Source organism: Ursus maritimus, unplaced genomic scaffold (assembly GCF_017311325.1).
Source record: "Ursus maritimus isolate PB19 unplaced genomic scaffold, ASM1731132v1 scaffold_13, whole genome shotgun sequence".
NCBI lineage: Eukaryota > Metazoa > Chordata > Mammalia > Carnivora > Ursidae > Ursus > Ursus maritimus.
The window spans coordinates 26,363,918-26,390,171 of record NW_024423675.1 but is presented as its reverse complement, the minus strand read 5'-3'; the positions used below and the strand labels follow the sequence as shown (position 1 = coordinate 26,390,171).

The following is a 26,254-nucleotide window of genomic DNA, read 5'->3' as shown; positions in this document are numbered from 1 at the left end:
TCAGTGCCAGACATTGTCACAGGGATACAGCAAAGAATACACATACTTGTACTTGTTTTTAATCTTATAATATTTTATACAATTTAGCATAAGTAGAGAAACAAAAGCAAAAATGATCCCAAATCCAAGAGCAAAACTGATAATCTGAGATGGCCAATTATTGCTTCAAATATCACCAGCCATGCTTCTGCACATCCTGGGATTATGTGTGCTCCAGTTTGAGAAGCAGAGTCTTCAGTTAACTCCCAGAAAACAAAAGAAATATTAACATTAATATTTACTCTGGATGAAAATACTTGGGAGTAGCACTAGAACAAACTCTTTGTCTTCATTTCCATACCATTAGGTTCTGCCTACATTCTGAAATGACAAAGGCAGAATCCACTCCAATACCTAGAGAAAATGTATAAAACGTCAACTTTAAAACAAAATCATGCGTGAGGAGGAGGTGGAATCATTCTTGACACTTTAAGGTCAAATCTTCATCGGCTCAGCACTACACTGTTCATCACTGCTTGTCCTACCCTTAATGAAACTGCTCTTGAGTTCTTAATGCATCTGGTGATCAGCTTCAGAAAGGACCTCTCCTTAGAAAAAGTTAATTCTCACACAAAAGAAACTTTTAGACGTGTCTCTGCAGAGAAATGCTGAGCACCACTGGTATTCCCTTTTATTGGTCAGAACCAAAGCTACTGAAAAAGTATTACATTCCTCAATGATAGTTTTGTCTTAAATGGTTTGATTTTAGCCAGAGGTCTAACCCCCAAAATAAGCATGGGATTGACACTGCTTGTGCTCGTGGATATGTGGTGTGTGTATTTTTGAAAGGAGGCAGTGATTTGCAATAGTACAAGTAATTTCCTATTAGGATTAAGATTCAATTCTCTAAAACTGCAGTGACTGGATTTGCATGAAGCCTGGCTCTCCTACAAGTCAACCATTCCAAATTATTACGGAAAAGGTCTCATATGTGCAGTAATGTGGATACGTGTTCTCCTGCAGACAGCGTGCAACCTCAAGAATTCAGATCTTTTCAGACTGGTTAAATTAGAAGAGTAAGAGGACATCACAAATATATATATATTTCACAACTACAGAATAAGGAGTATGCAACAGAATAACATATGTCAACTGGCATGAGATTTCACTGTTTTAAAATTCAGATTAAGGTCAGTGTTTAATAACCTAAACTGAGAAAAGCCTAGGAATGCACACCTTCTAATAACTGCACAGAGGATGCTGATTCAAATACAACCGTAAGACTAAAGTCCGCTTTAATCCTGAATATAATTTAGGTTTCTGGTTTTGTAAAGACTTAAATTTATCATGCCCAAAGGCTAGAATTCAGAAGGTTTACTATTCTCTTCACCTCTGTCTTCTAATATTTTATATTCATGGTAGCACACAGAAGCAAAAAGCCATCACTGTCTCCAGCACAGGAATTCCAAGTTATTACAATTCCTTGTATAGGAACCCCCACCTGTGCACAGCTGCATTCTATCTCCAAGTCTTTGTGTTATAGGCTGGGTCTCTCTCTAACACTAAGTGACTTTCAATATATGACCTTATTCCTACCAATAAGAGGAACTGAACATTTTATATTTGAAACTTTAAGGTCAGTTTATTAAGTTCAATGATGAAAGCTATCAGAAGAATATTCTCCTGAAAATTATTTTTTCTTAGAAAAAAGAAAGAAAAATCAACACCTCGGCACAGCCACAGATGCTGTGGCAGTCACACCTCTCTGCAGATGGGGCCGGTCCATTAGTCAGTCAAATCACTCTCTGGGTCAGCAGGAGTATAGTCTGGATCATCCTCGTCATCCTCTAGCTCCAGGTCATCCATTTCCTGGAACAGAGATTCATCTACCTCCACGTTGTTTCCAGCTGCAAGAGACGAAAGATTTTACCTTCAGTCTCATACTCGGGAATAAAAGTCATAACTCAATGGCAACACCAAACACAACCCTCTAAAAGTGCAAGTGAGGTGCCAGGGATGAAATCCTGAACTACTATCATAGCAACAGTCACAGCAATAATGGTCTGTATTGGTCAGCAGAGACACACATTTTAAGAGCAACCTCATGCTTCCAGTTAAAAAAAAAATCCAGTTATAAAAAAAGCTTTCCTGGAAGGAATTATTTATGATGTGGCATGCTGTAAGTTGAAGACGAAGGTATATCCTGGTTATACAAAGTTGATTATCACTGACCACGGGGCCCGAACCAGGAGTTTCTCTCTTCCAGTAGTGGCAGATACGGACATCATTAAAGCTCAACTATACTTGTTATTTAATTGACAGATATAACTTGTCTTCACTCTCACTTAGTTCCCCTTAGAACCAATGGTATGCCTTTCTCAAATTCTAAATATCTGAGCACTATAGGAATACCTCGGCCTTGCATTAAACACCTTTACTCTTCAGTGTGTCTGAAGTACATAAAAGTGGGATAGTACAGTCCTCTTAAATCACCAAAAATTGTTCATCTGCCTTTCCTGGCAGACTCCAGCCCACTGGCATTCAGTTCAATGAGAATGAGTCTTCCTTCTTGCCTATGAGCAGTTAAGTAATAAAACACACCTTTGCTAAGTCCAGGCCAAAGAATAACTCACTGTCTCTGGGAGAGGCAGGGAAGGCTTCCCGAAACAGATGACGTCTAAAATATCTTTACAATAAATTTTAATCCACCAAGAAGAAAAGGGGGCAGGATGAAGCAACTGTAGGTAGTAGTATATACAAAGGCAGAAAGAAAAAATAAGACTGAGTACTTCTCACTGGAACACAAGATTCTTCAGGAAAAATATCTGGAGATAGCACAGATGAAGGCCAAACTGAAGGACGGTGTAGGTCAACCTTTTTCTCCAAGCAACACAGAACCATCAAAAGATTTTAAGGAGAGAAGTATCATGATTCAACATGAGTTTCAGGAACGCCACCTCAGGGGCGGTGACTGAGGGAACCAAAAAGAGGAAGAGACTGAAGCAGGCAGACAATGTGAGAAGCCAGCAGACACCCAGGGAAACAAATGATAAAACCTTCAAGTTAGGAGGAAAGAGTTGAAAATGTGTGGAAAAGACACTTCTGAAGCAGTATCAGCGGAGAGCTTGTGGTGAGTTACTGGATATGAAGAGGTACTTGATCCATCAGACAGGGAAAGGAGTCAAGGACAAGTGAAACTTCTAAAGTGCAAGAGAGAATGAGACACAGCTTTTGTTCCAGAGTTTCTCAATAAGATAGGAGAAAAACAAGCTAGTAAAGTGAGAGGGGGATACATGAGGACAACCTTGCTGGGTTTGTTTGTTTGTATGGGGTGTTTTTGTTTGTTTGGGACTAATAAATGTCTTGGAACAAGAATGCAGTAAGATATATGAAATACAGTGGTGAGTGTCCCTAAGGGCCCAGCTCAAGTTAAGAAGCATGATTTGGCAGTGAGGCCACATCAACATGGCTTCTTAACCTTTTTCAGGAGATAGTCCAGGAACAAAGTTGAAAGGCCAGATGCTACAGGATCCCCAACTGGCAAGATGAGCACGAAGGCGGCTAGTGAAGGGTCCTAACTCTAGGGTGCTAACAGAAGTGTGACTGAGCATGGAGTTCAGTTTAAGAAACACACATGGGCCACAAGCTCCACAAGGGCAGGGAATCTGTCTATACTGCTCTCTGCTGCTGTATTGTCAGCAACCAGGACCACGCCTGGTTTATACTAGGGGTGCAATAAATATCTACAGATGGATGAATACTGGATGGAGAGAAGACTGAAAGAGGATAAAGCTAAGGATAAAAAGAAGAAGGAAAGCATAAGGAAGGAGATGTTCCGGACCATAAGACTAGTATGAAAAATAAGATTTTTGGTTAGGGGGCATGAAGAGTTCCAGATTTGAGGTCTTTATAAAGTTCCATGACCATGAAATAGTTTCCACAGATTTCTGATACTAGAAATTTGAGTGAACCAGGTCACCTGAGTTACAGGGGCCTGGTTTACTAATTATTAGAGACTAATGTGACCATAATTGCTTACTGCTACCTTTGATGATGTTTAAGTTATCAGAAAACTTTAAAAATATATTGCTATAGTTTAGTGGATAAATTAATCAAACATTACAATTTATTCTTCAAAATGTATTTGTTTATAGCTTTGGGAGGAAAATGTCACATTAAGTTATCACTCTGATTTTCATGGGTTAGCACACTATTAAAAACAGTGCATTCTGTACCCGTGGAATCTTAGTATTATCTTACCATCTTCCAAAAACTGGATATCAGATGTGTCAAGATTATGATCTGTTTCAAAGAGCTGTTTCCCTAAAAGAAACAAATATGTTTAGTTCAAACGTATTTTTCCTATATGTTCCACTTTCCCACCTTTCCACAGTTTTCCTGCATCTTCCCTACAATCCTTTAAGAAGTACAATAATCCAAGAAAACAAGTCTGAAAACCTGTTTTTCAATAAATTTCAATTTCAATAAATTCATCAATTCATAGGTAGCTAAGATGCAGGTGATATGTATCTGCATTAAAATGGAACAAGCGAAAACCCAGTCTGCTTTAGAGTCCTAGAAAAACCAATGCACTTGACTCTACCACTTCTAACGCTTGTGATTCTGAATGTCATGGTGGCTGTATCTCAAGATCTAGCCATTGCGATATCTAAATCAGAGATAAGCCATAAAAATTAACGATAACTACGAATGAAGAAATGTCATCATGTAGCCAGAATGCTTTCTCTTTTTGTCCAAGATGCCCACGTACGTTATTTTTTTATAGAAATCTGTCCACACGACCCTCCTGCTGCGCAAGAATACAGAACAGCCTGGGCAGGGGGGAGGGGAGTCATACCACTTAATTTATTTTTTCCTGCTTGTTCTTCTTCTTTCATTCGTTTCTTTTTAATTTCCAAGAGTTCTGCATCAAACTTGGCCTTCCAACTTAAGAAATTCTCAATTGTAACAGGAGTGCCATGAAATAATTGCTTAGAAAATAAAAAAGACATGCGGTTAGATAAATGAGACACAAAACAGATGTAAAAAAGAATGAAAGAAAACCCAGCTTTACAATATACCTTTTCAGCTTCTTCTGCCTCTTTTTCTTTTTGTTTCTTTTCTTCTTCTCTTCTAGTTTTTATTTGATCTACTATTTCATTTAATTTTTCTTGCACAGCTGTCACTAAAGTAAAGATCATCACCATACCGAGGTTTTCTTCTGCCTATGGAGAAAGGTCGTGGTGAGGAACATACTTCTCAGAAAAACAAAAAAAACTAACCAATGAAAAAGTGTTTCATCATCATCACTAAATTCCATACATTTATAATACGATTACTAATTCAGTTACACCATAAGTTCAGACACCTGGATAAATGATCATTTAAGAATTGAGCACATACATACATATATATGAATAACTATGTATTAAATTTAAAAAGACATGTAATTTGCTACATCCAACCTGAAACTGGTATCTATTTTACTAAATTTGGCTTAATAACCAGAATTCAGAAAAGCTTTTCCTACAGCAGCTAGTAACATTAATTTTCCACCATATTTTCATGATTTAGATTTTTAGAGCTGTGACAATGAACTGAACTTTGAGGCCAAAGTGATTTTCTAATATACAATGATACAGAATGTAGGTACTTCTGTGATTTATCTTTACTTACTTTTTTTTCTTCAATTTGAAATGGCTTAAAATCAAATATAAAAGCTCTCCAACTCATGAAAGGGATATACAGTTGACCCTTAAACAATATAGGTTTGAACTGCACAGGTCCACCTACATCCATTTTTTTTCAATAAATACAGAATAGTACTGTAAATGTATTCTCTCTTTCTTACGACTTTTTAATAACATCTTCTCTGCTTACTTTAAGAATACAGTATATAGTACATATACCATACAAAATATGCCGTGATCAACTGTTTACGTTATGTGTAAAGATTCCTGCCAATTAGTAGGAGTTTTAGGGTAGTCAAAAGTTACAGATTTTCGACTGTGTGGAAGGTCAGTGTCCCTCAGCCTCTGTGTTGTTCAAGGATCAACTGTAATTCAAAAGCTATTTGGAAGCTGGTAATTTGAAAGCAGATTAAAGTAAAACAAGGTGTCTTGCTTATCCATAGAAACAAGATACAGTTTGAAGGAAACAGACCAAAAAACCAAAAAAAAGTCCCAAATATACAAGCCAGAATCTCCATTCTAGAAGCAGAAGAGCTTTCTAACCACTCCTTTGACAGGGCTGGCCTCAGCGGCATTTGAGTACGTATTTCATCTCCTGGGCCCTCTGTGAATACAGAGAGCTGGCTTCAAGCTAACTCCTGTGATTCTCTTTTGGGGGCTTCTGTGTGGTGTCTCCATGCTAACCATTCTAAATCTGACTAAACAACCCTATCTCCTGAGTGCCAAACCCACACTAAAACTGCCCCGTGGACAGCAATAGCATGTCGCACAGGCACATCAACACTAAAATCACCATGTTCTCCACAGAACCTATTTCTATGTTCCCCAACTCAGAGAACCAAACCACCAACCACCCAGCGTAAACACTCACATCCCCTCATAAGCTCGATCACTGCGGCTAATCTGTTCTTAAATGTCATTTCAATCTGCCTACTGTTCTCTATCAACATTATGACCCTAACCCAGGACACCATCACCTTCAACTTCAAATATTACGAGAAACTCCTAACTGGTTTTCTTAAAACCTGTGGTCTTGTCACCCCTAACACCAACTTCTCTAGCTACTCAATACACACACATAACTGATCTAGTCAGTCTCTTGCTTAAAACTCTTCAACAGCTTCCCAAACCAACAAGCAGCAAGACCAGACTTTTAAAACAGTCAGAAGATCCTTTGGGAATTAACCTCTTTAGTTTTGTCATATAAGATCACTGACCTCAAATTCTAAGCTCAAGAAATTTAGTATGACTAGAAGTCATGGAAGGAAATATTGATCTCTTCTCCCCTCTCGTTCCCATGACCCTTTATAAGCTTGTTCCTCTGCCCTGAAACTCTTCTCTTTATTGCCTGGCAAACTCATCCTCTTGAAAGCTTCTCCAGTGCCTCAAGTCTATGTCCATTCACAGCATTTTTCCACACAGAATAACAACTTCCGATTTGCTAGTCCACATTCCTCCCAAGAACATAAAATCTATGAAAGGAGGGATGGTGTCTGTCTTGGTCACTTAACTTAATGCTTGATACATTTCAAAAACAAATCCCAGTAGGATCTCTTTTTTAACAACTTAAGTATCCCAATAGAAAAGCAAAAAAAGAATCATTCATATGAAACTAGGCAGCGTTTTCCATAGTAGATTTCCATAGTAGATTTCCAAGAGATTTCCATATACTACTTTTTTAAAGAGTTTCAAATTATGATTATATACTATTTTCATGTTGTTATCATTTTTTGTCTTTCTAAATGAAAAAAAAAAAAAAAACTAATGTTAGCAGATCTGGGCAAACACCTCAACGGCTACAGTAAGATCATAACGTGGCACAATCATTTTGAAGGTCCATTTGGCAACGTGTATGAAATTAAGTATGCATAACCTTTAACCCAGTAATCTTACTTACAGAAAACACTGGGCTAGTATAATCATCAATAATATACTTTTCTTCATTTATTCAAAAAAATATCTGAGTGTCTACTATATATGCCAGGCACTAGGGATTCAATGAAGACTCTGCTCTAAGGATTTACAAATAGTGATATATAAGAATGTCCAAAGGGACACCTCAGTGGCTCAGTTGGTTGAGTGTCTGACTCTTGAATCTGGCTCAGGAGTGATCTCAGGGTTGTGGGATCAGGCCCCGCGTTGGGCCTCACACTGGGTATGGAGCCTGCTTGGGATTCTCTCTCTCCCTCTGCCCCTGCCCCTCCCCCCCCCCAAAAAAGAAGCATGTCCAAAGATTTACATATTAAATCAGGTAAAAATGACAAATAATTAGGATATGTGTAATTACACAGACATGCAGTGAAATTCTATGCAGTTATCAAAAATGATGATTCATATACATGTTTACTAAAATGGAAAGATACCCACATATATCGTTATGTGAAAAAAAGGATGTTATAAAACATTATATTTAGAATGATCTAACTTGGGGTAGAAGAGACGTACTATGAATATAAACATAAGAAAAAGTCTAGAACTATATCATACCAAAATGTTAATAGGCAGTTATACCTGGTTGGTGAGATTAAGAGTAATTTTAATTTTCTTCTTCATGAGTTTCTGTACTTTCTGAGCTTTTTATAATATGAATTTATTTTTTTGACATTGAAAATCAATACTACTTTGGAAGAAAAAGTACAAATATTCCCTCAATATATCTGATCTCGTGTAAGTATGAGAAAGAAATCAAAACTTTTCTGAAAGGAAGCAGCTTGAGTACAAATAAAATATAAAACACATAGAAAGTAATCACTCAGATCAAATAACTTACATTAATAAATGACTGACTGAATGTAGCATATCGCCCCAGGTTTTCTGCAATGTTTTAAAATGAAGCATTTTAAGTCAAATATTAGAATTCGTATAATTTCATACTGGGTAGCAGAATGAACAGGACCCAAGATAAGCATAAAATTCATGTTTGATCTATCTTCTTTCACTCTTCATTCTCTAATAGCTCCAGATATTTTTAAAATATCAGCATTTAGAGGACCAATAGTCCTTGAAATATACCAGTCACATTTAAGGTGTCAATTCTTCTTAGAACAAACAAGCAAAACTAAGACTTCTGTTTAAAACATGGTAAAGATTTTACTTGTCCTCCCTAATCCCTACTCTGAAGAACCGATGAAAACTCTCAACCCAAGCAAGACAGAGCTTTAAATTCTGGCTAAGCCCAGGCTATGGGTAGCCTGTCCTACCACAGAACTAGCCAAGAATTTTCTAATACCCATGTTTTTCTTCACAACCCCTGCTCTCAGAGAGATCATAAACTCTGGTTGCTGCTTGTAAACTTCAGGAGACAGAAAGGTAAGAAAAAAACAAAACAATCACCAGTCTTCTTAACAGATTGCAGGCAACTAGCCTGAAACAGGACAGAGGGGTTGGGAGTTTTAATTTTTTTAAAAGTCAGACTTTTTAACTGCACATGAGGCTGGACATTCTGAGAACCAGATCAAAACTGTGTTTAAACTTAAAGCACTTACCGGACATTTTATTAACTAAAAGTCATGAGGCTGACTGAGTTTCAAGCAGGGATATAGGGATAACTTCTCTTACTCAAATTCTAAATGTACAATGAGAAACAAAAATAAAGATGCTTTGTGAATATCTATCTATTTATCTATCTATATATAGAGAGAGATATCATGAATTCTCCTCATTCAGTGTACTGGTTATATATATTTACTAGCATTTTCCAACTCTTGAAATTAATGTATACTATTTAAGGCCAATAAAAAATATCACAACAAAACTTATTTCCTTACCTGTAATGCTAATAGTTTTAAAATGTCTGAGACATCATTATCTTCTAGATTTTCCTGGGAAAATATTTCATAAAGAGGGGCTTCATCTGGGTATTTTTCACTGTATGTAAACTTGAGGGTAGTCTGGACAGCTAAAATCATAAGAAAGGAGTTTGATATGAATATCTTAAAATGTAAAGTATAGAGAGGTAAACATTTTTTTTAAATAATTAAAGTAATTAAATAATTACTGAGTCAGTAATTATTTACAATGTGTCAAATAAAAAAGTAGCACAACAGACTTTCCTGTGAAGAAAAACAAGGTTACTATAAGATCAGACAGATAATCACTAAGATAAATAACACATACCACAAAGATAAGTGAAAACAAACCATGGGAAGACTAAAAATCACCTCAAACACATGAAATACATTTATTACTTATGAGTATTTTACCATATTGCATGTCTGAGAAAGAGGATGGATAAAAGCCACTCTTTTTAAAACCCTCCTTAAGATGAACAAAAGGCACAGAATATAACAAATAGAAAAAATACTACCTTAGGCTTATTTTCAGGCCTGTATCAGAGCCAGTTCCCAGGGAGAAAGAGCTGGTATTGGCCCTGGAGTCTGTATTTCTATATGCACAATGCCAGCAGGGCACTGCTAAGGGGTTGCTAGATGACACGTTTTGAAATAGGGTTTAAGAGGTTGTCTGATAACCTTTTAACCTGACTCATTTATACACTCTCACTCACTCTTTTGGCCTGTATCAGTGTATATACCTGACACTTGTATAGGAATGAGATCCTTTCAGGCAAATCAATGCAAGGTATCTCTCTATAGACCAACCTGGTGAATTCTCGATTCCACCAGGCAATTTGCAACTAAGCAGCAGTGCTAAACATCTGCTGTTAAACCTTACTATTCACAAAAAATAAAAAATAAATAAAAAATAAAACTTATTAATCACAATGATCCTTTGTCTAGACTTTGCCTTTTTTGTAAAAACTCACATTTTAATTATTAAAAACTCCTGATTATGATAATTTTTTTTAAAGATTTTATTTATTTATTTGACAGAGAGACAGCCAGTGAGAGAGGGAACACAAGCAGGGGGAGTGGGAGAGGAAGAAGCAGGCTCCCAGTGGAGGAACCTGATGTGGGGCTCGATCCCAGAACGCCGGGATCACGCCCTGAGCCAAAGGCAGACGCTTAATGACTGCGCCACCCAGGCGCCCCCTGATTTTGATAATTTTAACTCAAATCTAGATTCCTCCCCATAAAAGAAAGGAAAAAAAAAAAAAACCTTAAAATGTGCCAGTTTGATATATTTTAATTTTTGTGTATGATATCAATAAGGAATTTTATGAGTCAATGGATATAAGACTGTTAACCCAAATAGATAAAATCATGAATAAAAGAGGAGAGACCACAACCAGCATCACAGAAATACAATTATAAGAGAATACTACGAAAATTTATATGCCAACAAATTGGGCAACCCAGAAGCAAATGAATAAATTCCTAGACATCTACAAACTACGAAACCTGAAAGAGGAAAAAATAGAAAATTTGAACAGACCCATAACCAGCAAAGAAATTAAATCAATAATCAAAAATCTCCCAACAAATAAAAGTTCACCAGGGGAATTCTACGAGACATTTAAAGAAGAGTTAATACTTATTCTCCTCAAACTGTTCCAAAAACAGAAATGGAAGGAAAACTTCCAAACTCATTCTATGAAGCCAGCACTACCTTGATTCCAAAACCAGACAAAGATCCCACTAAAAAGGAGAATTACAGGCCAGTACCTTTGACGAAGATGGATGCAAAAATTCTCAACAAAATACTAGAAAATCAAATCCAACAGTACATTAAAGGAATCATCCACCATGACCAAGTGGGATTTATTCCTGGACTACAAGAGTGGTTCAATATTCGTAAATCAATCAATCACATTAATAAAAGAAAGGACAAGAACCATATGATCCTCTCAATAGATGCAGAAAAAGTGACAAAATACAGCATCTATTTTTGATAAAAACCTTCAACAAAGTAGGGATAGAGGAAACATACCTCAACATCATAAAGGTCATATACGAAAAGACCCACAGCTAGTATCACCCTCAATGGGGAAAAACTGAGAGCCTTTCCCCTACAGTCAGGAACAAGACAAGGATGTCTACGCTCACCATTACTATTTAACACAGTACTTAGCCTCAGCAATCATACAACAGTAAGAAATAGAAGGAATCCAGGGGCGCCTGGGTGGCACAGCGGTTAAGCGTCTGTCTTTGGCTCAGGGCGTGATCTCGGCATTCTGGGATCGAGCCCCACATCAGGCTCCTCCGCTATCAGCCTGCTTCTTCCTCTCCCACTCCCCCTGCTTGTGTTCCCTCTCTCGCTGGCTGTCTCTGTCAAATAAATAAATAAAATCTTTAAAAAAAAAAAGAAATAAAAGGAATCCAAATTGACAAGGAAGAAGTCAAACTTTCACTATTTGCAGACAACACGATACTCTATGTAGAAAATCTGAAAGACTCCACCAAAAAATTGCTAGAACTAATACATGAATTCAGCAAAGTTGCAGGATATAAAATCAACGTGCAGAAATCTGTTGCATTTCTATACACCAATAATGAAGCAGCAGAAAAAGAAATCAAGGAATCGATCCCATTTGCAATTGCACCAAAAAAACAATAAGATACCAAGGAATAAACCTAACTAAAGAGGCAAAAGATTTATACTCTGAAAACTATAGAACACTTATAAAAGAAATTGCAAAGGGCACAAAGAAATGGAAAAATATTCCAGATTCACGGATTGGAAGAACAGAGTTTAAACATCTTTACTACCCAAAGCAATCTACACATTCAATACAATCCTATCAAAATACAACCAGCATTTTTCACAGAGATTGACCTAACAATCCTAAAATTTATATGGAACCACAAAAGACCCCGAATAGCCAAAGCAATCTTGAAAAAGAAAAACAAAACTGGAGGCATCACAATTCTGGACTTCAAGCTGTATTACAAAGCTATAGTCATCAAGACAGTAAGGCACTGGCACAAAAACAGACACACTGATCAAAGGAACAGAACAGAAAACCCAGAAATGGACCCACAACTATATGGTTAACTAATCTGACAAAGCAGGAAAGAATATCCAATGGAAAAAAAGATAATCTCTTCAACAAATGGTGTTGGGAAAACTGGAGAGCCACATGCAGAAGAATGAAACTGGACCACTTATTATACCATACACAAAAATAAATGCAAAATGGATGAAAGACCTAATGTGAGACAGGAAACATCAAAATCCTAGAGGAAAACACAGGCAGCAACCTCTTTGACCTCAGCTGTAGCAACTTATTAGACACACTGCTGGGGGCAAGGGAAACAAAAGCAAAAATGAACTACTGGGACTTCATCAATACAAAAAGCTTCTGCATAATGAAGGAAACAATCACAAAACTAAACGGCAGCCTATGGAATGGGAGAAGATATTTGCAAATGACATACCTGATAAAGGGTTAGTATCCAAAATATATAAAGAACTTATCAAACTTAACACCCAAAAAACAAATAATCTAGTTAAAAAATGGGCATTAGACATGAATAGACACTTTTCTAAAGACAATATACAGATGGCTAACAGACACATGAAAAGATGCTCAACATCATTCATCACCAAGGAAATTACACATCAAAACCACAATGAGATACCACCTCACACCTGTCAGGATGGCTAAAATTAACAACATAAGAAACAACAGATGTTGGTGAGGATGCAGAGAAAGGGGAACACTCTTGCACTGCTGATAGGAATACAAACTGGCACAGCCATTCTGGAGAACAGTTTGGAGATTCCTCAAAAAGTTAAAAATAGGGGTGCCTACAAGCCTCAGTTGTTTGAGCATCCTCTTGGTTTGGGCTCAGGTCAAGATCTCATGGATTATGGGATAGAGTCCTACATCAGGCTCTGTGCTCAGTGCTCAGTGTGGAGCCTGCTTGGAATTCTTTCTCCTCTATCCCCAACACACACACATGCACTCTCTTTTTCTCTCTCTCTAAAATAAATAAATAAATCTTAAAAAAAAAAAAAAGAAAGAAAGAAATAGAACTACCCTATGATCCAGCAATTGCACTACTAGGCAGTATTCACCCAAAAGATACAAAAATACAGATTCGAAGGGGTACATGCACCCCGATGTTTATAGCAGCATTATCAACAATAGTGAAATTCTGGAAAGAGCCCAAATGTCCATCGAATGATGAATGGATAAAGATGTGGTATATATACACAATGGAATATTACTCAGCCATCAAAAAAATTGAAATCTTCCCATTCACAATGATGTGGATGGAGCTAGAGTATTATGCTAAGTGAAATAAGTCAGTCAGAGAAAGACAAATATATGAACTCACTCATATGTGGAACTTAAGAAAGAATACAGACGAACATATGAGAAGGGGGAAAAGAAAAAAAAGAAGAGGGAAACAAGCCATAAGAGACTCTTAACTATGGAGGAAGGTGGGGGGGGGGCGGTTAGATGAATGATGGGTATTAAAGAAGGCACTTGTTATGATGAGTACTGGGTGTTGTATGTAAGTGATGAACCACGGAATTCTACTCCGAAAACCAATATTGCACTGTATGTTAACTAAGTAAAATTTAAATGAAAAAAAAAAAAAAAAAGACTGTTAAGCCAATAAGGATATACAGTGTCTTTTGGCACTTTCTTTCTTTTTTTAATTAATATATTTCCAACTTTATTGCTAGAACAAGAATTTTTTAATACATTCATTGATTTTACTATTTGATGTAATAGACATTCATTATAGAAAATTTAGAAATACATTAAGGGGAAAACAAAATCAGTAATAATCCCACCATCAGGAAAAGATCATCATTACCATTTTGGGATATTTAAAGTATCATAAAAGTATTTTTAAAGGATATTTTAAAGTATCTTCTGTACATTTATTTACATTTCAAACAAAGTATAAAAGGATACTCAGGTTGTATTTGAGACTCTATGTATAAAAACTACACACATATATATATATGTAAAGGATAAGTAAATGATTGTGTCCAACCTCTTTTTAATTCAGATTTTAGTAACTTCTCTGTGCTAATCTCATTTTCAGTTGTACAAGACAGATTTAGAGTTATCAAGTGATAAACCACTAAAATTTGCATAACTGACTACTCATAGCAAAATTTTAGTTGACTAGCTTAACGCTAAAAAAAAAAAAATCCTTGGGGTTAACACCAACTTACGTAACATTTTTATCAAATTCTAAAATTAACTGAACTGGACTAATGGTGGAAATGAACTTCAGATCCACCCCCAACACCTGCCACATTTAAATCAATCTATTTAATTTTAAATTATGGGTTTTATAGCTGTTTTATTTCCATCAGTATAGTTATCTTAGCTCTACAGTTGTATAATAGGGGCTTTTATCTTGTCTTATGTATAAATATATTTAAACAACAGTACAATATCCATTCTAAAGAGAGAGAGAAAAATCATAAAGACAGACATTTATCCAGCTTAATTTATAAATAACAGCAAATGTCCAACAAGCAATCTAAATGCCCAAAGAGCAAAAACAATCATGGAAAAATAACAGTTACACAATGGAATACTACATAGTCATGCATTCAAAGTCTCCATCTGCTATATTGTTGTTTCTTTTTCACTTTTTAAAACTAAGTTCATTGTGTCAGAATATATCTCATTGACTTCCTCTCTGTTTCTCTGTAAGTGATGTTTACATAGTAAATGCTAATTAGAGACACATAACATTCCTGCTAGATTCCTAACAGCACCTTACTGAGCACCTCCACATCTTCAATGCCCAACATAATGGCTGCAGAAGGAGTAACACTCCTGAGAGTGACTTAGGAAAACCACAAGTCTTTTTGATTGGACTTACTTACTTTCATCATTTTCTCCAGCCTCAGATGTCACAGTAATGGTGAAACTGGGTGGATTTTCTGATAATACTGTAAGAAAATACACACAGAGATTAAGTTATTAAGATGTTTCCTAAGGCAAATGCTTTTCTTATTAGCAAACTATCACTACCCAGTCCTGGAAACCGACGCCTAGTCTGTATTTCCATTTCCACAAATACAGACTGAACCAAACATACAAATGATAAGACACTCATCAGTTCTCTATTTAAATCTAGGGTTATCTTTAATTTGGAAAAAAACATACCTATAGTAGAAACACTCTTGGGAGTTTTATCAAATCAATTAAAATAATTAAGTAATTTACCTTTTAATTCAAAATTTCCATCTATATACAGAAAACTACATTCTAAAAAATTCCCAAACAGAATAACAAAAAAGGTTTGATGTTTCATCAGAAACTATCCACTGATGCTCAGTATTATCACTAATTTTTAAACTTATATATTCTAAGGTATACTTCAGAATCTCCACGACAAACAGTAAATATTAATTTGTGAGAGTTTGTATCTTCTAACTATTCCTAGAACCAAACTTTACTCTTTCACCAATTATTGAGTCTCTACCATATTTCGTGGAATTATAAAATTAGCCATAAATCCAAACATCAAATCGCTTACAATTTGTTAAGCAAGTAAGACATGAAATCAACACTTCTATAAATTTATCAACATTTATATAAATATAAAAACCAACATTTATATAAATATAAAAATACCATATCTGATAGTATATATGTTTATATCTCTTCCCCCACTAGAATACTATAAAAATTATGAGAGCTCCTAGACCAGTGCCTGGCAGCATCTAGAAATTCAATAAATTCTGGCTAAATGGCAGAGCTAAAACAATGGAATGAAAGTAGAAAAACAAAAACAAATTAAACTTATATTCAGAACCATTAGAAGAGTAAACAAGAAAAATGCAGGCCACCTGTGATTGCTGCTGAGCCCCTGAGAAAAGCCTGTGCCTCACTCCAGCCCTGGGAAGCACTGGCCCCTGTTCAGGTTGGCAGCAGCTCAGCAACCTCTTTCTGAAATGAAAGGGCAAGGAGATCTCTGAAGAAGTCACCAAGGAAAATACTCAGCTTTTCCTACTCAAGAACTTCTGAAGCCTTCATAAATATTCATTATCAATAAAATTTTCAAGACATATACCTTCATTTTAATTGAAGTCTAAAAGTACTTGAAGCATGATGAACATCGATGATTACTATGAAAGTATTTGTCAAGAAGATAAGACTCAATGGACTCATATTTTAATAGGCGTCAGAGAGTACAGCCCACGCTAGAAAAAAAGTCCCTGAAAGGTAATTATAATAAAGCTTTTAAAATACGATTGACCCTTTTTTTGACAAATGTGTATAAAATATATTTGATGCATTTCATTTCTACTTCTTTTCATGACCAGCTTTAGCATTTACATGTCATAAAATGTAAACTAGCAACTACAGAAATAAGGGTTCAACTCAATGACATTCCAACTGATTACCACTTTTAAGACTCCATGAGGCCATAATTTAAGGGTCGCCTACACCTAATAACAACAGCAAACATTTATTGAGCACTACTTTGGGCCTGTGTTGTACTATGCATTTATACAAAGATCCTTTAATTCTTACACCAAGACCATGATTTTATACTGTTACCATATTACACCAAATTTAAGACACTATCAAGTATGAGATGCACTCTACTTTATGTACTAAGAAAGAAAAAAAAATCTGCCAATTAAACTTCAATATGTAATTGATTATAAGACAAATTCCTATTTCAGAGATGTTAAAACATAGAAACGTCTTAGAAACAATTAAATATGGTATTATCCCAATATCATAGATGTGGGAACTGAGATAAAAGAGTTCTTAAATAATTTGCCCAAGGTTATTCAGCTAGTGACTGTAAGAACTGAATAAACTATATTGAGTTTCATGTAAAAAGACAATGTTTTTTTCCAGCTGAGAAATTCCAGCAAAGTCATTTGAGCTACTGGTAAATAAAGATGGAGAAAAGAAATGTAGGCAACAGAAACACGGCAGCAAGGGCATAATCGTGGAAAAGTTCAAGGAATATAGAGGCAAGAAGAAATTATTCCGTTTGGTGGATGTATATGTGGGTGAAGAAAACTAGTTGAAAATACTGCTGAAAGTTTAGCTGCAGACAATGATAGTTTTTTTAGCAACAGCAGTATGGGCAGAATTTTATTTCTTAACATAGGAAGGTAAGTCTAGCAACAGAGCATAAATTCGGAAGGAAAGAAACAAGACTAGACGCAGGATGAAACTAGACAGCTATTAAAATCATCCCAACAAGGTTAATGAGGTTCTGAACTAGGTTAGCAGCCATGGGAATAGCAGGGAACAGGGACAACTCTACATTCCAAATTTGCAGGGAGAGGATGGTAGCGCCACTAACAAAAACAAAAAATACAAAAGAAAAATCCGAGATGATACATTTAAATGACACAAGGAACTTTCAGTTGGAGATACTGTGTATGCAATATGCAATCAGAAATGTGTAAATGGAGCTAAAGCTATTAGACTAAATGAGATCACCAGGGAAAAAAATAGAGAAATAGGGCCAACACCGGCTTTGTAAGGAATCCTAAATTTGGGAAACAAAAGTACAAGGAGAAAAAGTGCCAGAGAGAAAAAGAAAAGCAGCAGCCATGAGAGGTCAAAACAAACTCAAGAGAAGCCTATTTTATTTGTGAAGCCATCCCAACTATCGAGATCCAGGTCTGGTACGGCACTGTGTACAATGTGTACTATATGGGTCTGCATCGCTCTGTCAGGGGGAAATGGGAAATACACATTTCAGACAGTCCTGCTTCTGCACATGCTGGGTCCCTTCCCCCAGTCTCATTTACTTGTTAGCTCCTCCTCATCCCTCGGTGCTCCAAAACAGCCAAGACCCTCCCCTTTTCCTATGCTCCGGCAGCACCCTATACATTCCCCCATGAAAGAATCATCACACCATGTTGTAAATTACTTATCTGATGTCTTTTCCCAATAGAGTGAGATTCTAACAATGTATATAATAAATATTTGGTAAATGAGGACTTGGGATGCTAGCAAGAACATCACTGAATTGTCTGACCTTGGGAAACATACAGAATAGGGAGGCAAGACAGACAAGAAAGAAGTGGATAAACTCTTAATCCACGAGAAATCATGATGAGAGGCATGTTCAGCAAAAGAAGTGGAATGAAGAACGGTGGGGCTACAAAGTTTACGGACAGAAAGAAGACTTTCAGAGAGCAAAATTCTAAAGATGGCATTTACAAGGTGTGGCTATGCCTTCATGCAGTTGAAGGAAATGGAAATCAAAACTGTTCATTGATAGAGACAAGGAGTTATGAAGCTATATTATTAGAAGAATCAGCAACTAAGATGGTAAATTTCTAGTAAAGAATATCTTCTATTTAACAGTTATAAAGTATTTACATACTTTGTATTATTCCTCATTAAACACATATGGAAACTGAAGCTTGAAGAGGTTATATGAGTTGGCCAAAGACATAGAGCTTATATCCACTGAACTAAGCTGGCATTATAGAGAAAAAAATGTGAGCCAGGAACAACAACAACAAAAAAAAGGATACTGGAGAACACTACTTATATCCCCTACTATCTACTCACCCCATCTTCTAGTTACACCGCTTTTAACTGAGCATGTTAACCACCTAGAATAAAGACTACATTTCCCAGCCTCCCTTCCAGTTAGGTCTCACCAAATGACTAAGTTCCAGCTAATGAGACAGAAGCAAATAAGTCCCTTGACAGTTTCCAGGAAATTTACTTAAGAAACTGCTGTCTTTGGCTTCTTCCTCCCCCTCCCCCCATTCCTTTATCTACCCTACTGCCTGGAAAGGAATGCTGCCATCTTTACCATGAGGTAGAGACTACATCTTAGGAATGACAAGGAACTAAGAAGCAGCCTGGGTACCTGACGAATTATTGGACTAGAGCTACACAACTATCTTTTCACGTGCAAAAGCAATAAACTTTTACCTTTTTTTATCTGATTTATTTAGAGAGAGTGTGTGAGCGGGGGGGGATGGGGAGAATGGAGGGCAGAGGGAGAAAGAATTTCAAGCAGACTCAGAGCTTAGTGTGGAGCCCAACGTAGGGCTAGATCCCCCGACCCTGAGATCATGACCTGAGCCAAAATCAAGAGTCAGACGCTTAATCAACTGAGCCACCCCGGCGCTCCTAAACTTTTAGCTTTTTAAAACCATTGCTTTTGGGGTTTTCTGTCACAGCCAAACCTAATCCAAGGAAACGAAAGAAAGGAAAGGGAAAGAGGAAGGGGGAAAAGGGAAGGGGAAAGAGAAGGGGGAATGGGGAAGGGAAGGGGGAAGGGTAGGGGGAAGGGAAAGGGAAGAGGGAAGGGGAAAGGGGAAGGGGGAAAGGAAGGGGGAAGGGGAAGGGGAAAAGGAAGGGGGAAGGGGAAGGAAGAGGAAAGGAAAGGAGAAAGGAAAGGAAAAGAAGAGAAAAGAAAAAAGAAAGAATATTCCAAAACTTGGAGGAGACTAACATAGGGGACGGGAAAGTTATTTAATTGAACTTGCAAAGATGAATGATTCATCAGCACTCTGATAAAGGAATAATTCCATTCCAATGCATTACTGTGAGTTGGGATAAAATTAGCCTTCACTGAGGGCTACAGAGGGGAGGGGGGTGGGGGAATGGGATAGACCGGTGATGGGTAGTAAGGAGGGCACATATTGCATGGTGCACTGGGTGTTATACACAACTAATGAATCATCGAGCCTTACATCGAAAACCGGGGATGTACTGTATGGTGACTAACATAATATAATAAAAAATCATTATAAAAAAAAAAAAATTAGCCTTCACTGAAGATGCCAGATTTCCACCACTCTAAGTAGATCAAAATACTTTTGAGAAGAAGAATAAGGCTGTTGGGCATAGTAGAAGGAACCAGTGGATGAGCAAGAGAACTGTGAAGTAATAGAGGGGCAGATGATGGTAAACTGGACAGAATTAAGGACAGACATAATGGAGGTACTAGCTAAAAGGTACACTAAAGGGACACATGAATGACATCAAGGTTTTCACAAAGAACCAGACAACCCATATTAAAATAAGTCCCTACAGTTCATAGGGAGTGTCTTAGAAAAACTACTTTTAAAAGATGACTTCTGCCCCATCTCTAAGATGCAATTGTAACTGTTCCATGCTCATGGATGCTGCTTAGAGGTGCTGACACAAGCAAAAACAGAATTATGTACCCCTCTTTGTAAGACCAAACAGAATTAAGGGAACCTGACTTTTGGTTAGCCCGAAGACCACCAATATGTTTCCACAAAACTCCCCATAGTCAGAGATTTTGATACAGAAATGGAAATAACCAAATTCTACTACCTTAGCAAGGCCTTGTCAAGTGAAGCACTACTGAAGAAGAATGTGGTATCAGGAGGGTCCATTTATATTTTGGAAGACTAGTTGTTAGGAGGATTGGATCAATGTGCAATCAAGCTACAGAACAGGCAAAAAGAAGAAACTGTATTATGACTTGTTATAATTCATAGCAAATTCAACAGTGGACCAAAAGTTCTTTGCAGATAGTCAAGCAATCAATTCTGAGGTTAGGATAGGTCTCTGTGGCTAGAACTATGGGCCAGCTGGATGGTGCCTCTTACAGCATCCACAGGGGGGTCATGATGTGCTTAACAAAGGCTTCTCTGTCAAGCACCAAGCTATCTTTTTTTTTTTTTTAAGTATATCTACTTCCTTCATCAAGAGCATTGAGCATTTACCAAAACTAATATTAAATGTGATTCAAAATGAAATTAGAAAACTGCCAATTAGTGTTCCTTGGCAAACGGACACAAGCAAGCTCTCTTCTTAAAGCTGGTATGAAAATAGGAAAGTATGAAATCATCAACACAAAAGAAGGCTGTAAAACAGTAAACCTTGCAAATCCTCATGATTTCAAAAGGCCAAACATGGAAGGGTTTTATTCCAAATTCCTCTGCTTTTTCCCTGAGAGGTTTCATAAACAACACAATCATGAGTAAGGCAAAGTTCCTAAAGAACTAAAGTTTCTAAAGACATCTTATTTTAATTTATTTATTGCAAAGTGTATAGGAATGCTGGTAGGAATTAGAGACGGATGAGCTCAGCTGATACTGCAGAATACTTGAATGCATCAAAGATTCACAAATTGTCTTTTATTACCCTGGCTCAGAATCCTCAAGCACTTTTGCATTTGACAAGAATTTCACATACTGAACTATATCGGAGCTTAGTACGATTTGAAAGAACCATAAGACTGGTTTAGGATTAAAAATGTATCACTTTTTTAAATGCTTATATGTACGGTATTTAATGAGGGATACCTTACGTCCACAGAAAAGACTAGCACACCGTATGCTTTCTAACTCTACCTACACAGTGCCAATTACATTTCCAATGTACTAGAAATGACCAAACCTCATGATTAAGAATATATCCAACAACTGACCCTATATTTCTCTTTTATTTAGACATTGACATATAAGCAAGGATAGAGAAGGGAGCCAGACTCCATACACACTCACCCAGTTAATGACACTCTCAAACCCCTCTTCACTCATCCCCTTAACATCCTCACAGCACAGCTGTACTGCTGGTGAGAGAGAACATGAACAGGACTGGAGCTATACAGGGGTAGCTGAGAGACATCTGCCTGTTGGCAAAGCAGAACAAAATTTGCTACCATTGCAAGCAGTGGTCAAAAGGTGGAGCTCAGAAAACTAAGCTAAACAACGATGATAAGGAGAGGGACTGGAGTTGAACGTACCTTACATTCTGAATTCTGACAATCAGTGATGGACAACAAAGGAAGGGATAAGGGCTGTAAATCCCACAAACCTAGGTAGGTTCTACTCACTCATATTGGCTTTATTTGATCATTTCTCAAACACTGAGTGTAATTCCAGAAAAGCCATATTGATAGGGTTATCTTGAGGCACTTTCAAAATCACCTGAAGCATGGCTTAATACAGAAAAAATCTCTCCTTTTAAGACATACCGAATGAGCTTCTCAATAATATTTTACATTAGCCCAACCTATCAAGTAATCTTCTGCTCCCCTTCATCCCAGCTGGAGCTAGATCTCCACATGTTTGCAAAGTGAAGGAACAGAAAGGGAGTCCAGACCTAACTCTCAGAACCAGTTCCTCCGCTAACTTGCTGGCCAGACCCAAAGCAAGCCACTTACCTTTCCTGCGCCTCCATTACCTTGCTTCGAGCAAGACGCGTCCAGGCCAGATAATGTCTAATATCCCTCCCTAACAACATGTGAATCTGCAGTGGAACTGAAATTTGTGCCACATCATTCACTGGGCATTCGCAGAATATAAAGAAAAAGAAAAACGACAAATCCCAGGGACTCTCAAAACTGATTCTGGTAACTCTGAGAACAGCACTCTGAATCCCATAAACTTTAAAACACCAACGTATGAAAAACAGCTTCGACCCGAGTAAAGGTGAAAATCGACACCTCTGCAGCTCTAGAAAAACTACTCCCACTTGGAGTATCTGTTTTCGTGTTTTCTCATTAAACCTCGGGTCCCTGTAAGTTTCACAGAAACCAAAGTGCACCCAACTCAATTCCAGGCCTGACACTCTCCAGGGACCTCGCCAGCCTCTCCCGGACTTTCAGATTTCAGGGAATACGCGGAAAACGGGAAAAGCTGTGGGGTTACTCCTATGTGCCTGAACACGTCGGGAGAAGGTGAAGAGGGAGTAGCGGGCGAGGTGGCCACGCGGCCTCGCTGTCCCCTTCTTCATCCTCGCCCGGGAGGCCGAGGGCTCCGGCCCATCCCACTCCACCCCCGGGCCGCTCCGGGCCCGCAGCCGCAGAAGTCACCTGTGAAGGAGTCGGGGTAGATGGACTCCAGAGCCTCCAGCTCGTTGCGCTGCTCCTCGCCGTAATCTGTCATCGTGGCCCTCACTGCTGCCCATGGACCGTCCAGCCACCCAGGCGGCGCGCTGCAGCTGGGACCGCGGCCGCGCCGGGAGAGCGGGCAGGGGCCGGACGGGCGCAGGCGCAGAGTCCCCGGCTGGGAGGCCCGGGGCCCAAAGCCAGGCCGGGCCTGCTGAGCAACAGCCCCGCACGGGCCTGCGCCTGCTCTCTAGTTCCGCGTTCGACTCATTAGGCCTGGCCAGCGGAGCGCTGAGTAGCTGCCGGTCCCACCGCCTCTTGGGATTTGCTGAGAGGGTGAAGGCACCCGGTCTGGCATTCGCTACGGACACCTGGGGCCGGTTCCTGGGCTTTTCAGGGCCTGAGCCTGAGAAGCCACTCAGCGCGACATCCTCGCTCGATGGGTCTAGACTGAAAGCTGGCCTTGAGTACCGAGGCGGGAAGGTGTCGCTGCGGGTGGGACGAGGTGCCTGCGGGCGGGACGAGGTGCCTACGGGCGGGACGAGGTGCCTCCGGGCGGGACGCGGGGAGCGTCCGCGAACTTCGTCGCTTCCGGTTTCCGGTTTGCGACCCTGCAGCCCCAGCGGGGCTGACCGATGGGGCGCTTCTGTCCGCTAACGGCGGGGTCCAGGTGATTTCTGCGCTTGTCGAGTGTCCCAGTTCCTTGGCATCCCAGGGGAGTTGGGCGAGAGACCGACCAGGGTAGACACCAGTGGGCAGAGAAGCAGAAGCTCTGCTGGTGCGTCGGGGGGGTCGGCCTAGCTGCTGAATAGCCAGTTAGGGTGAATCCGGGAAGAAATGACTGGAAGACCGGAGATTTGGGTTCAAGATCTGGGTTCTAGATCCCTGGGCTTCCCTATTGATTTTGTAAAGTGAACGCGGCTGGACATAGTTCTAAGTGTGTGATTTGTTTCTGTGAACTGATAAAGGGGGTGTAGATTTCAGTTAACAGTTTTGGTAAGCAATGTAAAAGTTAAGTATCAGTAGTCCGGAAAATGTTCAGAATTTTTGATTTGGGAGAATAAAATTGAGGAGGTAGTAGTTAAGATGTACCCATCTGTTGTCTCCAAGTTCATCGCAGCAGTTAAAATTTTCAGAGACCCGTAATGGCGCAAGCTAAGAAAGTGGCTACATGAGTATGGTGCTTTTAAGAGAAGACAATTAACGAACTATGTATATTTTATGTTTATAATAAAGGAACGTGGATATGTTAAGTCGAAAAGGAACATGGAGAAATGTAAGAAAATACTCCCAACACATTAAATGATTTTTCACATTCTTTTGTATTTTCCTTCGTTTTCTGTATTAAAGCTGATTTCACTCGTGTAGTGGGTAACACTTTTTACTTAAAAGTAACACTGTTTAAATAAATTCCCCGATGGTAAAGTCTCAGAAGTTTTCTCTTGTTAAAATGATCATGTTCTATGGACCAGAAAACATCTTGATCTATTGGGAAATATTACTTACAGCAGAGGAATATGTTAAAACAAACGTATTCAAGTACACTTTGGTACTGATTCTGACTCTTAAGGGTTGATTTGAGACATTCTTTTAAACTTTGAGGGAAAAATTGAGAACTCTACTGATGGTGGTGAGAATCAAATAAATTACATGAAGTAACTTTGCAAATATAAGGTGCTTATTTTTCCAGATATCCTCAGTTCACAGAAAGCAATGATTTGTTGGGGGAAAGAGCTTTACAGAAGAGCAGTCAGTGCAAAGGTCCTAAGGTGAGAGCCCACTTGGTATTTTGGAAGCCAGTGTGGCGAGGCACAGTGAACTGGGAGATGAGAAGGAATTTGCAGATCCTGTAGGATCAGGATTTGATGTGGGTTGTAAGAAAGAGAAGTCAAAATTGTTTTTGGCTAGAACAATAGGAAAGATGAAGTTCTGGTAACCAAAATGACAAGTAGTGAAGACAGGATGAGTTTGGCACAGAAGTTGATAACACCCTTAAATAACGGATCAAAGAAAAAGGTAAAATTTTAAAACTTTTCCTAACTGATAATAAAAACAACCTATCAAAATAGATGAGCTGCAGCAAAACAACCAATTTAAGGTTTATATTTAGAAAAAGATTAATGTTGGTCGCAAGTTTCAATTTAGTAAATGAAGTGCTCCTTTATTTGTTTACTATTAACAGAATTTTTGGTAAAATATCCTTTTCAAGCCTGTTACGTATATTCACTGTAAAGCCTTCATATTTCAGAATGCTCACGTGGTGGTTTTGTTCTGTTTCTTAATACTGCAGATGACTCCCTAAGAGAGTTCCAGTGCTAAAGTAATCAAGAGAACACCACCCCCCAAATTTTTATCACACCTACATGGACATTAAGAATTTTTTGGTTGGGGGCGCCTGGGTGGCGCAGTTGTTAAGCGTCTGCCTTCGGCTCAGGGCGTGATCCCGGCGTTCTGGGATCGAGCCCCACATCAGGCTCCTCCGCTATGAGCCTGCTTCTTCCTCTCCCACTCCCCCTGCTTGTGTTCCCTCTCTCGCTGGCTGTCTCTCTCTGTCAAATAGATAAATAAAATCTTTAAAAAAAAAAAAGAATTTTTTGGTTGATCTCTAATTTCATTTTGACAATGACAGAGACACTTTACAGACACAGGAAGACCCTTTACTCCCTGAAAGGGAGGAATTGTTATGAGGCAAATTGGCTTTCTTTTAGTGTTTTGTTTTTAATTTATAAAGATGTTAGAGGACAGGAGTGTTTCAGGCTCTGCAGATATAGGCAAATGGTGTAGGGAAGCCCAGCCTTAGCTATTTATAAGCTACATAAGCTTATAAGATCCTTCAGAGAACATGAAATAATGTATATAAAAGCACATTGCAAAATCAGAAATAGGATATTAGTGTTATTCATAATTTTGAATATATAATATCTTCTGAAGCACTTCTCTCTGTTGCTGTTC

General features: G+C 38.3%; 1 protein-coding gene across 6 annotated transcripts; it reads right to left on the bottom strand.

The window, feature by feature from the left end:
- Window positions 1-1,601: 1,601 nt before the first annotated feature.
- RWDD1 (RWD domain containing 1) lies at window positions 1,602-23,514 on the bottom strand. 6 transcript variants are annotated; one of them, XM_040627683.1, is made up of 10 exons: window positions 23,288-23,426; window positions 21,975-22,102; window positions 20,797-20,910; window positions 16,341-16,440; window positions 15,372-15,437; window positions 9,437-9,567; window positions 5,061-5,204; window positions 4,838-4,970; window positions 4,240-4,302; window positions 1,602-1,886 (listed from the first exon to the last, which is right to left on the bottom strand). In XM_040627683.1, exons 7-10 carry the CDS (start codon window positions 5,184-5,186, stop codon window positions 1,765-1,767), a joined length of 444 nt encoding a protein of 147 aa, XP_040483617.1. In that variant the 5' UTR covers window positions 5,187-5,204; window positions 9,437-9,567; window positions 15,372-15,437; window positions 16,341-16,440; window positions 20,797-20,910; window positions 21,975-22,102; window positions 23,288-23,426; the 3' UTR covers window positions 1,602-1,764. The 6 variants fall into 6 exon arrangements, with proteins under 6 accessions (XP_040483617.1, XP_040483620.1, XP_040483619.1 ...); XM_040627686.1 differs by lacking the exon at window positions 20,797-20,910; XM_040627685.1 differs by lacking the exon at window positions 21,975-22,102 and having other exon boundaries at window positions 23,288-23,425.
- Between the last annotated feature and the right edge of the window lie 2,740 nt (window positions 23,515-26,254).